The 13,359-nt window shown below is 42.3% G+C and overlaps 1 protein-coding gene across 2 annotated transcripts in view; it reads right to left on the bottom strand.

The window, feature by feature from the left end:
* The window catches only part of LOC117579909 (galactosylgalactosylxylosylprotein 3-beta-glucuronosyltransferase P), a 19,705-nt gene continuing 6,346 nt past the window's right edge, over nucleotides 1–13,359 (bottom strand). The window contains exons 3-9 of one of the 2 annotated variants that reach the window (XM_034266045.1): nucleotides 7,241–7,272; nucleotides 6,495–7,143; nucleotides 4,863–5,330; nucleotides 2,312–2,498; nucleotides 2,056–2,213; nucleotides 1,673–1,963; nucleotides 1–1,616 (exon numbers count right to left, since the gene is read on the bottom strand). In XM_034266045.1, coding sequence (XP_034121936.1) covers nucleotides 1,503–1,616; nucleotides 1,673–1,963; nucleotides 2,056–2,213; nucleotides 2,312–2,498; nucleotides 4,863–5,330; nucleotides 6,495–6,722 — 1,446 coding nt within the window. In that variant the 5' untranslated portion in view covers nucleotides 6,723–7,143; nucleotides 7,241–7,272 and the 3' untranslated portion in view covers nucleotides 1–1,502. The remainder of the gene's footprint in view (nucleotides 1,617–1,672; nucleotides 1,964–2,055; nucleotides 2,214–2,311; nucleotides 2,499–4,862; nucleotides 5,331–6,494; nucleotides 7,144–7,240; nucleotides 7,273–13,359) is intronic. The other variant, XM_034266046.1, reaches the window with a different exon arrangement.

Here is a 13,359-nt window from a genome sequence, read left to right on the forward strand (position 1 = left end):
TACTTTGAAAATGTTTTAGAAAGTTGATAAATTTTTATTTTGAAAGTTATTTTTTGTATGCTAAAAAAATGATTGAAGTTCTTTCAGGTTTAAACATTGTATGTTGTAATTTTACTTGAATAAGAGAATAGTTTATGCATTTCTTGTATCGTTTAGTATTCTGGGGGAAGATTCTGAGATAGTTAGTATCTTGAAGAGAGGTTTTATTTTCATTATTTCATACTCATACTCGTAGCATAATTCGAATATTCATATTTTGTTGTAAGATTTTGTTGTAAGTACCTAACTAATTGCTTTGCTTCTGCTTATCGTATTCCGTATTTTGTATAAATTGTATAAATTTTATAATACCATTTGTCGTAGTTTTGCCCTACCAATACACAATCGAGGGATTTGTAAAAATGTTTGGTTACAATTAGTTGTTTTTCGGGGTGTGAATTTACTCGTAATATTTACACGTAGCCATAGTCATATTTCAGTGCAGTTCATAACTTGAATATAATACAATACAAAGGTATCTATTTATCTTTATCTTTTGTAAACTTAATCTTATCATTCATTATCCTTACTTAGGGATAGTGCGAAAAGTGTTGCAGTTGGAAACCTAGAATTCGAAACTACTCTTAGATCTAGACTCTATCAAGGTAGAGTGAGAGTGAGAGTGAGTTGGGGGAGTGTGCATAATTTATACTGGAATTGGAATTGATTTTGCGCTTTGCCAACAACTTTTTGAGTCATTGAATGCCATTAGCATATTGTAAACAGTTTGCTGCACTTGCTGCACGCGATTCGCGGGCCCTGTCCGTGTCTTTGAGTTACTACGGTTAGTATCTGTGCCGCCTGCAGAAAATTCTGTGTGTCAACATGAATTATTTAAATGGCTGCGGCCCACATTCAAACTGCTTTGTGAGGAGTTCCTTGTGAACCTTCCGGGAAATGCATACTTGACACCTTGTACCCAATAGTTTGACCTTGAGGGATGCACGATTTTGGGGGCTTTATCTTCTTGTAGCTTTAGGAACATCCGATCCAATTCGTTGTGACTGATAGAAATCTAAGAAATTGCAACTTAAATCAACGCAAAAGTATGCCTAAACTTAAATCAATAGAATTGCAAATATTTACATAATAGTAGTAGAAGTAGTCGAGGACGATACGATATGATTTAGAATAGAGTACTTAAGGTGTGATTAAACATGTAGTAGGAGCCGTGTCTGGGGTCAAACAAAGCCTGGCTGTATCTGGTTCTGTATCGTAGGAGAGTGTGCGCTTAGAGCTAACTAACTAACGTATGATTATGGTAATAATGTACACCCTACTATTGGATCTAATGATCTGATCAATTCTGATTGGTTAGAGTCCACAGTAAAGAGTGGAAACGTGACTTTTAACCCAAGGTTGTACCTGTACAACTGGTCAAGTCCATGGACACTTTGTGAGCTCACTCTCCCCCGCCATCTATATCTATCTATGTCTAACTACAGTCCTTATTCTGGCTGTTCTTATGGGCGCACCAGCAGCTTGTCTATGTGCTCCAGATTGGTGTTGCTGTAGCGCGTCTTATTCAACGCCTGTGCGGGAGGATTCTTCTTGGTTTGCGTGTGCCAAGTGAGGATCTGTAGAGTAAAAAAGATTAAGAACAAATCTGACACACATACAGATAGACACTCACATCACGGCACTCGTCGGCCAGCAGATCGATCTCGTCATTGGCCAAGGGCGCTAGACTACGCAGGAAGCCATCCTCTTCATAGCCCGGCTTGAAGGGCATCTGTGCGTGTGGTCGCTGCCGCAGGAACTTGACGTTCACAGCGAATCCGGCCATGTCCACGGGATACTTCCGTCCCCCTATCCAGCCATCATAGTAGCCATCGAGCTTCCCGTTGCGTATAATGGGGCTGCTGACGCCCGTTTTGGTAACCAGACCCACGGGCCACATGCCCACCTTGCTGATGTACCGCATCTGTGAAGTAGAAGGAGGACAAGCCCAGTCGTCAGTTGATATTTAATGGAGTGTATTCCCGCCCCCCCCCCCCCTTAATGTCGATGGCATACCTGCTCGAATATGCTAATGTCATAGGTATTATCATCGTCGGCAAAGTAGAGCACGCCCTCGGTGGCATGTTGGCGCAGATACTCGAGGCCCCGATTCCGATTGGAGACGCCGCGCGGCTTGGCCTTTTTCGTTTGCTTGTACTTCTCGGGCATGGGTGCTGGGGAAGGGTAAGGGGAATGGGATGGCATGGACATTGAAAACTCGTAAATATCACTCGAATGGGGTCTGGACATGACATCGGACGACAATACTCACCCACCATGTACTCGTAGGGCACACCGATGCGGTCCAGGGTGTGCGCCACCAAAGGGTTTGTCTTGTTCGCATCCTCGATGACCAGCCACAGCAGATTGGCCACGTGCTTCAGCGTATAACCGAGGCGCGTCAGCTCAGCCAGCTGCTCTGGCCTTCGGTAGGTGGGCGTGATTATGTACAGCGGCGGCTGCGGGGTCAAGTGTATAAAGGATGGGATAGAGAATTATCTACGGCAGAACTTGTACTCCAAGCAGTGATAGTGGTAGTGGTAGCGGTGTGCCTGTGTGTGTGTGTGTGTGTGTGTGCACTGCAGTTGTGCTGCTTGGTGGTGAGTGGAGGATGGTAAAGTAGTTCGTTAGGTGAATACGGTTGGCGGGTGGTTGGGGTGTTGGGGTGTGGTGAAATGCGTAACGCGGCGTGAGCTTCCTTTTATGAGCAATTATGCAAATTAATCTACAGGCGAACGGATCGGATCGACTTGGACCACATCCGACCCCATTTTGCACCAGTAACCGACTTACACCCATTTCCATTTCAATTTCCATAATCCAGATGGTGTGTGCATTGTATCCACATAACTAACCCCTTGGCCCCTTGAACGACTGACGTTGAAAATAAATAAACCGCCGCACTAGTTTGCAAATTGTCCGCGGGAAGTGCGGGTTGGAAGCCGCATTCAAATACAAATTTATTTTGCAAAATAAACTTAGATATTTAAATAAAGAAACAGAGATAGATTGGAACGGAAGGGAAGGGTAGGGAGCGGGAATGGGATCATGTGTACCGCAGCAGCAGCATGCAAAGGCAAAACCTAGTTGCATGGATTATGGGGCTAAGCTGAACAGAAAGATCTCTCTCCTTCGGTTATAAGAGATACAAAATAATGTTAGATAAACTTAAATGCCATTCGCTGTTCAACACTGAATTGCCCTGCACAACACTGCACTGATCAACACTATTAAGTACTTGCTTTATTCTGAACCTCCAATTACGAATCCCATAAGAATGAAGGAAACTAGTTCCTGTGTCTAAAATCCACTGCCTCGCGCACTTTCTCTTTCTGTCACAGAGTAGCTTAGCCATAAAGGCTAAACTTTAAAGTCTGGTCCCAACTGCCTTTCCCTGCCGATGTGCTCAACCTCTGACATTGGCTGTAGGGCACAAGCAGGGGGCAGTAGCAGTGTCAGTGGCTAGTGGATCCAACTACTAAATGACAGAAAACCAACAAATGCGCGTGAATCTTTTCAATTGGCTTGCATTTTGCATGAATCTAGAAACTAGATCAGCAGCAGCCAACCAACCACCCACCCACAACCACCACCCACTAGTGCCTTTCAATGCTAGTAAAAATGTTCTATAAACATATACAAATGTGTGCATCATTTGTTGCTATTGCAGTACTGCCCGCGGTTTTGGTTTTTAGGTTTTGCTCTCGCTATCTCTATCTCTCTCTCTCGCTATCTGTATCTGCATTTTGAGCAATTTTCAAATTAGACTCATGCAAAACGCTGAATGGAAAATCTTTTTGTTTGCACATCATTTTGAAAAGGATGTGGGAGCTGCGACAAAGGGAGCGGGGGCATGTCTGACATTCGCTGGTTAATTCCAGTAGTATAATGCATGTGATTAACCCAGAAATCGTGCCACTGATAGACGGCAACCAATTTGCACATCGTGCGGCCAACAAAAGTTGGTTAGACAAATAACACCACCACCACCCCACACAGCAATGGCAATCTATGGGGGTATCTGGTATCTGTATATTCCATTTATGTTCCTAACGAGACTATAATTAACATGCAACGAGTGGCTCCACTTGGGTGGGTGCATGGTAAATATGGAATGCATTTGTCAAGTTAGTGAATTGCGTGTGGAAATTATTTAAACGACTTTCAAGCACCACAAATCCTCATTTCCGATTGTGGCTTTAATAATTTCCTCAGAGCTGAGCTATTTCTATGGCTGACGGTTCTGCCCTAGAACTTCTCCCTCACGTTTCCATTAAGTTTTGTTTATGGGCAACGCTCTCATTTATTGTAATTACCCCCAACAACCCCATGCAACGCATTTGTGACATCCAGCGATGCAAGCCACAAAAAGCAATTAAGAAAATGGTTAAAGTTAGTTCCAGAGTGCGATAAGGAAAAAGGCACAAAAACAAAGCAAGCAGCGGCGTCAATGAGCCACCAGATCTTTCATAATTAGTAATCAAACACTCCAATAAAAAAACATTCATATTCGTGCACAAATAGGGGAATACTGAATGCACTTTGCAAAATTAAATTTCAACACAAAAGAAATAAGAAGAAAGCATGGCATAACCTTGGGAACAAAAACCATTTCATAACTTTGTAAATGGAACGTTTTCATGGCAGTTACGAGTATTGGATGGAAGGAAAGAAAACTCAAATCAAACAAATTGACAAAAAGAAAGAAAGAAAGAGAGTCTGTGCTTGTGGTTGCAAGTTCAAACTCGAAGGAGTAGGTGGGGTGTACGTTAAAACTACAACTAATACGACTACTACGACTATGATTACGTCAATATATTTACGGGCTCTGAAGCGGCAACGAATGTTGGTCGAATTTTATGGGCAGCGTCCAGCTGGGACTGGGCCTGGGCCTGGGCCTGTGACATGGATGTGGATGTGGCCAAGGCTTTGGCGGCATTTGCTGTAGCTTTTTTGGCTTTGGTAGTTCTTGTTGTTGTTGTTGATGTTGATGTCACTGTTGCTGGTGGTGGAGGAGGAGGAGTGGTTGATGTGCTTGTTGCAGTCTTATGGGCGCCACCCACTGATGCCGATGACGATGCCTGTGTGGGTCGGGTGGCAGCAGCAGCTAATGAAACCGATTGGATGGACCCAAAAGAGCCCTGCACCTGTGCCACATTGCTTACAGTAGTTGTTGCTGCTGTTGTTGTTGTTGCATTGTTGCTTGTCGAGTTATTGGCCATTAGCAGGGACATGGGTGACCACAAATATGAGGCGATATATGACGATGATGATGATGATTTCTCTTGATGCTAAAGTTACGTTTGGTTTAGATGAGCGAATGGGCGATCAAGTGGAAATAGAACAAGAGCATAAAAGGAAACAATTACGAATAGATATACATAGATAGATGGAAAGTTAGATAATAGAACATACGAGTACACCGATTAATGGCTTATGATAAGAGGCGGAAACACTAACCTAACCCAAAGGAAAGCACAATCGGAACCAAACACTCAACAAGATAAAACAAAAGTCTAAAAAATAAGTGGCTAGGGCACGTAGTACGTAGATTTATCATTTATCTATCTCCCCCTTTATACTCCCCTGGGATAATACACGCCCATGTGTTCTGCTGCTCTCATAAAACGATTTCTGTAATCCCTTTTGGGGGCAGGGGAGATCCCTTACAAACATTCATTCATCAAAGATAATATGTTTAACTTCGTCTAGCTGCTGGCGCTGGCTATCAATCTTTGCCGCCTGACTGTGTCCGATAAGTTGTTTATCTAATAACTGTAATATTATTGATGTCCACACCGTCACAGTGAGACATTGCAGTGTGGGCGATGGGCGATGGATGGGGTATGACGACAATTGTGCAACACATTGTGCGAATGGGAGAGAAATGTGCTTGTAACTCGCTCTGGCTAATTAACAAACGGTATCTAATTACATACATACACAGACATACATACACACACATAATGAGAGACATACGAGAGAGAGTATGCATACATACGTATGTAACAATGTAAAACAGATAACGAAATTGCAGAAACAAAATAAAAGAAAAACACAATGAACCGCTGCAGCGGCAACAACTGCAATCAAATGGTTCCTTAAGCCTGAATGACATTTACTGGAATTTCGAACTGTGCAAGTGAAGAAAGAGAGTGGGAGAGAGAGAGAGAGCTGAGCGCAGTAGTACGGTACTACTGCTTTGAGCTCTCAAAGCTAGCATTTAACTGCTTCACAGATATGCATCCACTGCTTTGTACTACTTTGCTGCACTGCTTATCAAGTGTAGGGAGAGCTTTAAATGGCAAAAATCAATTCATGTCAAAGCGAATCTGTTATTTTGGGGTACTTCCAGTAAATGTCATGAATTAGGTATTTGCTTATGGCTTTCCAATCTTAAAACTAAACTTAAAGCAAAAATCTCTATTCAAGTCGAAGTTCAAGTTTTGGCTCACCTTTCCAATTTCGCTGGGTGAGAATGGCTCCCGGGACATGTGATACTGATACAGCACCATGTAAATGCAGGTCGTGGCTATGAATATGGTCAGGTACATTTTAACAGATTTGCCGAGCGTCATCTTGCTGCCGTTGCCGTTGCCGCTGCCGCTGCCGCTCCCACTAACGCTGCTGTTGATGCTGCTGCTGCTTGAGCCAATGTTGATGTAGGCGCCGCCTCCCTTCATACCACAATGTATTGGGTTGGTAGGGGTAGGGGTAGAGGGGTTGGGTATCCTCCGTTCAGTGGACCCTGCTTTGTTCTACCGGTCTGGGTACTGCGTTTGTTGTTTTTTCTGATGCTGCTTTCTTCCGTGTTGGTCGTCGCTTTACTCTTCGTTGGTGTTTTGATTTCATTCGTTTCGTTTTTACCGTTGCTTTCCAATGTTATTTTCCGCTGATTTCTCTGTATATTCTCTACTGCACCGGCACCGTCTCTGGCTCTCCTCTTTATTTGCTTTGTGTGCGATTTTATTTTATTCTTTTGGCATTTCTTTTCGGGTTTTTGTTTCACTCGGTTTCTGATTGTTTTACGCTGTGGCGGCAAAGTGGGGGCGTGGACGGCACGGGACGGACATCGATAGGGCCCCGACGTCTACGCAACGGATTCTGAAATTTCGTTTAACATTAAATGGTTTAAATTTATTGCAGTTTTTTAGTGTTAAGAGCTCGGTGTATAATAAATATTTCAAGAAATTGCACTTACGTTTTCCTATTGCGATTAGTGGCATTGGGAAGCTGAAAATATAAAAAAAGAGTATGCCATTAGGGAGATTTGGATTTACTCTATTTTCCTCATATTCCATGCCATATTAATGGTAATTTTTAAATTTTGTATACGATCTGCATGTCTTCTTTTTGGGATGATATAAAAAGTCTGAGCCAATGGGCAATAAGGGGATGCAGTTATTATATACAACACAAATGAAAGAAAATTGTGTATTTAGGTGCCTGCAATCCGTCAATATTCCATTTATTAATCTCCGGCATGCCGCGTTTTCCATAAATTAAATTAAATATTTAACATACGTTTTGGACAGCGAAACATTTTACACCCAAAATGCACTCAACTGCAATGAATTATGCATTCAAATTCCTTCGCAGAAAGAGACCTTGATAAGAGTAACTGAATATTGAAAACCTCTATCAGGGATGCCCCAGAATCGCCTGTAATTGGATCGGCGTCATCCCATAAGGACTGACATTTAAAGATCTCTAATTTATCCAGCCAATAAGCAAACCACCCAAAACAGGTGCTAGATCTCTTTATGCTCATTAAATAGAGATAAAGAAATATCAATGAATGGATATAACGTAAATCTGTTCATCGATTCTTGGCATTTGTTTATGTTTTTTCTGTTTATTTTTAGGCTCCGTGCCATTGCACGCTAATCGCTTGCCCTTAAAGCAACGACCTCCTAACCACTTTGATTACACTTTCCACTTTGCTTTCCTTTCCTTACCCCATTGTAATTTCCACAAAGTTGTTAACAACTGCACGGGGGGAGGTAGGGCAGGCTCATATCAGCTGGCAGCAGCGGATGTACTCGCACGGGCCATTATGTGGCTCGCGACTTGCGATTCTTACAGACATTTCCAATTATGATGGGGCGCGGTGTTTGGTTTGCGTGTTTTTAGCATTTTTAAAACCCATTTGCAGCCCCGGTTGCTGTTGCTGCCTGCCGCCGCTGCTCTTACTTTTGATATGAAAGTTCAATGGCCAATTTCGAATGTGCTGCGCTTTGCATGATTCTCTCAAACAAAAGTTGGGCGCCGTTTTGTTTCACCTTGTTTTCGTCCCTCAATTTGCATGCAATTAAATGTTGCACCCACAGTTACGGAAGAGCATTATTCACAGTCACTCCCGCTCCATTTGTACTTCCATTTGGACAGGTGTGCGGCTGTTTTCCCTATCCAACCATTGTTGGTTTCCTCTGCCGTTTAAGTAATAGTTATTTGATGTGAATGGTACATATTGATGTGCATTTATACTTTTAAGATTCAATTAGATATTTTAGTTTACTTTGAAGTGAAGTATTTTCGCCTGTAGAACAATCTGCTGATCTACTATAAATCTACTAACTCAGAGCACTTCTTTTTGATGACCTTTTTCTATCGCGCAATGTGCAGCATTTATTTACATGCACTTCAACTGCTTTTTCCCATAAATAAATGCACTTCTTGGTACCCATTGCAGCTGCCTTTAGGTCCGAAGTTGCCATTTCTAATGAACATAAACCCATCAGTTTCGATTGTCGTTGCTCGTTCATATATTTCCTTATCGTTTTCCACTGCATTGAATGGTAATGCTCAATAAGTGCCTTTGATAAACTTTAATCCCACGGGGTACAGAGTTTCCTATTAGTTTCTGTCTCGCTAATTTTAATTTCTGTGAAATTACCAACCAACCAACTGTCAATAGACTCTCTCTCTCTCTCTATAAACCCTGTTTTATTGCATTGGCAATGCTGTGTGGTCTGTCAGAGACGGCACAAAGGATTCGTTCTCTCGTCTCGCAAATCTCGAAATGCAATTATCAACTGCATCAAAATGCAGCAAAATCCCTTTATGCCCCTAAGCACCGATTCACAGGCAGGGATCTGCTTTTGGTTTTGGTTTCAATTTTAATGGAAAAGCTAGAATCGAGTGTGGGTGCTGGGTGCTGGGTGCTGTGGCCAGTCGGCCGAAAATGAGAAATCATGTTTTCCGAGCATCAAAGCAGAGCTTACAAATGAAAAATCTCTTGCGACGAACAATTTAATGTCAGAATTTAACCCATTTACATGACAATTGCTGTCGCCAGAGAGCGAGCGCCAAAACCAAAAACAGCAAAGGGAAACAAAAGGCAGCCCCAGACAGACAAAGATAGAAACAGGCAGAGGGAGAGGAAGGGCGGGAGCCTGTGCAAAAGTGTAAAGCAAAATACCACACAAGTGGGTGCCAAGTGCTGACAGAAGCGAAACCCACCACGGATGCGGGACTGCGGGACTGCGGGACTGACGGCGAGGATGTGAATGTGAATGTAGTTGTAGAATGGCGGGTTGGCGGCTGAGAGTATGCCACAAGAGTAGAAATGGAACAATTCTGGCCATGGCCAGGGCCACAAGGGAGCCAGCCAGCAGCGGCGCCATGGAGCTGCACTCGAGCGACGCCACCTTCAGTCACCCAGTCCGGATGCCATTTTCAAGCGGTTCCATAGCAATGCGTCCTTGAACGGACGTGCCCCCACGCACAGTGGGACACACAAGCCAGCGGATGTTCATATGTATATGTGAGCATTACGTAATGACAGTTCCATAGATCCAGAGACATTCGCTTTTGTCACGTATCGCTGTGCTCCACTCCTCACAAAATATTCCGATTAACATTTGTGCAGCCTTTTTTGTTCAACTTTACTCTAAGATTAAGCATAAAACATTAACAAAAATAAAGTATAATGTTTAATGCACGTAATGCATGTGCTATAACGGTGCATGAGAAGTGATTTTTCTGTTATATCTTTTCCTGTTGGGAAGTGCAATACGAGCTAGGCGCTAATCTGCAGAGAAACCCAAGAAAAAGAAACGAAAAACAAAAGAGGTTCGCTTTGAATCTGCTCTCTAGTAGAAGTTCACTCGCCACCACTGTAAGCAAACCAATATTAACAGTCGAAACACGCTATAAACTACAGCTGCAACTGGCATGCTTCTTCTGGCACATTTAAGCATCACTTTTGCCACATCTAGTTGTGTTTTATGCCATTTCAATTTCAGTTTATTTCGGCCATAATCGCGAGAACAACCCACTGTCAGAGCCATCAAAATGACGGGAGGCCGCTGCCACCCGCTGGTGCTCCTTTCAGCATGTTGCTGTGTGGCTCTGAGGCTGTCTCTGTCTGCGTGTGGGGCAAAAACAATTGCATAATGTTGGGCCACGGGCACGTGCACTGTGTCAGAATGTGTGTGGCTGTGGCTGTGGCTGTGGCTGTGGATGTGGCTGGGTGCAGAGTGCACAGAAAATGGCAAAAGTGAAACCGAGTTCTTTTCATTTTGATTTGTGTTGGCAGCCAGCAGCTCATCTCTCTGGGAGCTTGACACATCGGCAACGAGGCATTACCCCAGCGAATGGCATTTATCTAAATGTAAGCGGCATTTCCAAGGGATTTCCCTTGGAACATATTTCAAATTTAATGGATTAACGAACCTTTTGAGCGAGACAGTTGCAGGAGGAGCAGGGGCCTGGGGCAGATTGCGTGGGCGAAGAAGCATTGCCTGGAATGCCTTTATGGCCATGTGAATTATCGTGCATAGAGTCATATATCCAACCCCCCACGACATGGTGGAAGCACCTCCCAAACGCAATCAATGGGAACGTGCTGAAAATACTTGAGAGAGAGAGGGAGAAGCATCTCGTGGCAATGGCTTCTCTTCGAAGCGGAGTTCTTTGCTGCCTGATGAAGTGGGAAAGTAAGTGCAGCTACGAGCATGTATCTCCTACATTTATAAATGGCTCTGCGTTATGCGCTCTGGCATTTACTCGTACTTGCAACCGAAAGCCAGTCGAGCAGCACATTTGATGCGAGATTTAAAGTTTCAGACTACATTCAGCGATGGGAAATAAAACCATGGAATTCATTTGAATAAGAAACAGTTTGTAACTCTGCAAATACGTGAATAAACCATACCACTTTCCGATAATCTCACTTCAATTTGTTCACTTAACTAACGGAGTCAACTTTCAATACAAATACCCCTCGACAAGTTGTTCCACTCAATCGATTGGCAATTAGTAAAATGTTACGCTCGATTCTTGCCACTCGAAAATAAGTGTAGAATAAATTAGATAAATATTCGATTGTTTTAGAGAACTTAGAGATTTTGTTTCCGGATTGCAACTTGTCTTTCGCCATATTTAAAACAGCGAATAATTCTATAGATATGTTATGTATCATCTCTTGAAGTTTTTTCTTACATTTTAAACACAATTCACTGTCAAAAAATCACTGTACCGAGACACTCTGCATGTTTGCTTCTGCTGTGATTTCGTTCAACTGAACGATGTCTAGTCTATAGCCTAGTGGTATTATCTTTCAAACCCGCCATAAATAAACCCCAAATATTGATAAATAAGCGCACTATCCAATGTCCAAGAAACTAATTTGTATGTGCGTATCTGCCATTAATATATTTTGGATATTCCCACAGCCAGATAAGTGCAAACAAACAAAAGTGAAAGACTCCCTCGCATTGTGTGGCAAATAAAAATCAAGTTTACAGCAAATCCATAACATTTATGACAACAAATTAGTGTGCCTTTAACTAATGGTCTGCCCATAGGATGGGGGGGCGTGAATGGGTTGGGTTTTCGAACTGGCCTGGTTCAAGGCAATTAGACTAATGACAATGACTGAGAACAGTGGATAAGCTCTAAATATTTGCTCTATGCATTTATGAATAATAAACTGATAATTATATAAGCTATTTTATGGAATAAGATTCCGCTTGGGAGCTAATACCTTTATAACTGGAAGCGCTGTGAGCAAATATAAACACAAATTGTTTGCACATCTGTAAAATGAACTTGCCAATAAATCTTTATGGATTGTCGTGTCAGCAGCTGTTCAAATGCATCCACCAAGCAGCAGCGAATTGTCTGTAAAACTCAGTTAAAACATCACTTAAGACTACCCCAAAGCCATTCCATTCCACTGTGCATAACATTAGCGGGAGAGTTGGGGAATTTCCGAATTCTAGGCGACATTAATCGAATTCACGCAACCAGCAGGACACTTCCCCGCGCCTTCCCCGTGCCACCAGAGCAACTGTTGCGTGGCACACCCTTCATGGCTTTTTTTGGGGGGTAGCCGCAACAGTTAATAGATTAAAAGTTAAAGTTTTGACACAAATAGAATAACTTTGTGTGGCGGGCATCGTTATCTTCGACTGAATCACATTCGCGCTTTGTTCTTTTTTTTTAGCGCTTTTTGTTAGCTAATTTATTTTTCCAATAACAATTAATAAGCAGTTTGTCACTTCTCCACTTGATGAGGTTTTGGCACGTGAGCAAGTTTTGATTTTTGTTAAGTGCCGTGGGATATGTTTCAAATTTATTGAAACCAGCCAGGTGTCATATGAGGGTCAGCACCACAGACGGACTGCAGTCGTGTGGAAATATTATCTAAGGAAAAAGTCTCAAAGATATTCAATTTATCATTGCTTTTATTATTATTACGTCATTTATGGTTCATATATTTTCTAAAGTTTTATAGGAATATTATAGGTCTCTGATTCTTTGTACAAAATTTACAAAATTCCACAAGTGAGAGTATGATTTAAGGATGGAACTGTGAGTATTATTCCTTGCATAACATGCTCCTAATATATTTATTCCACAATCTGACGTTTATTCCCTTATACCCAAAGGGGCGCTGATAAATCTTTAGTCTCCAATTGCCAGCTTCGAAAGCTGTCCTAATGGACATTGAACAAGTGAAAATAGTTGATGGAGTAGCAAAGTTCCACGAAATAGCTGGAGCACTGTGCTACAAAGTACTTCCGGCACCCAACATAATCTCTCCAAAGTACTGTCCGAAGACCCTAATACTTTTTATCTGTTTTTCAAATTGAAACAAATGGTTGACCTTTGATAAGTCTCATGACGTATAAGGCCAACCAATTTGGAGAACCAATTATGTTGAAAAATAAATGCATTTTCAATACAAAAAGTGGCCTTTGCCGCCCCTCGTGTATCGCTTCTACTTTTCAGGGTGCGTGCCCTGCGCTGTCACCCAAAAATTGATGGCAAATGTCGTCGTGTACTTAACCTATAATTTCTTTTGCTGATAAA

The sequence above is a fragment of the Drosophila guanche genome, unplaced genomic scaffold (assembly GCF_900245975.1).
Source record: "Drosophila guanche unplaced genomic scaffold, DGUA_6, whole genome shotgun sequence".
NCBI classification, from domain to species: domain Eukaryota; kingdom Metazoa; phylum Arthropoda; class Insecta; order Diptera; family Drosophilidae; genus Drosophila; species Drosophila guanche.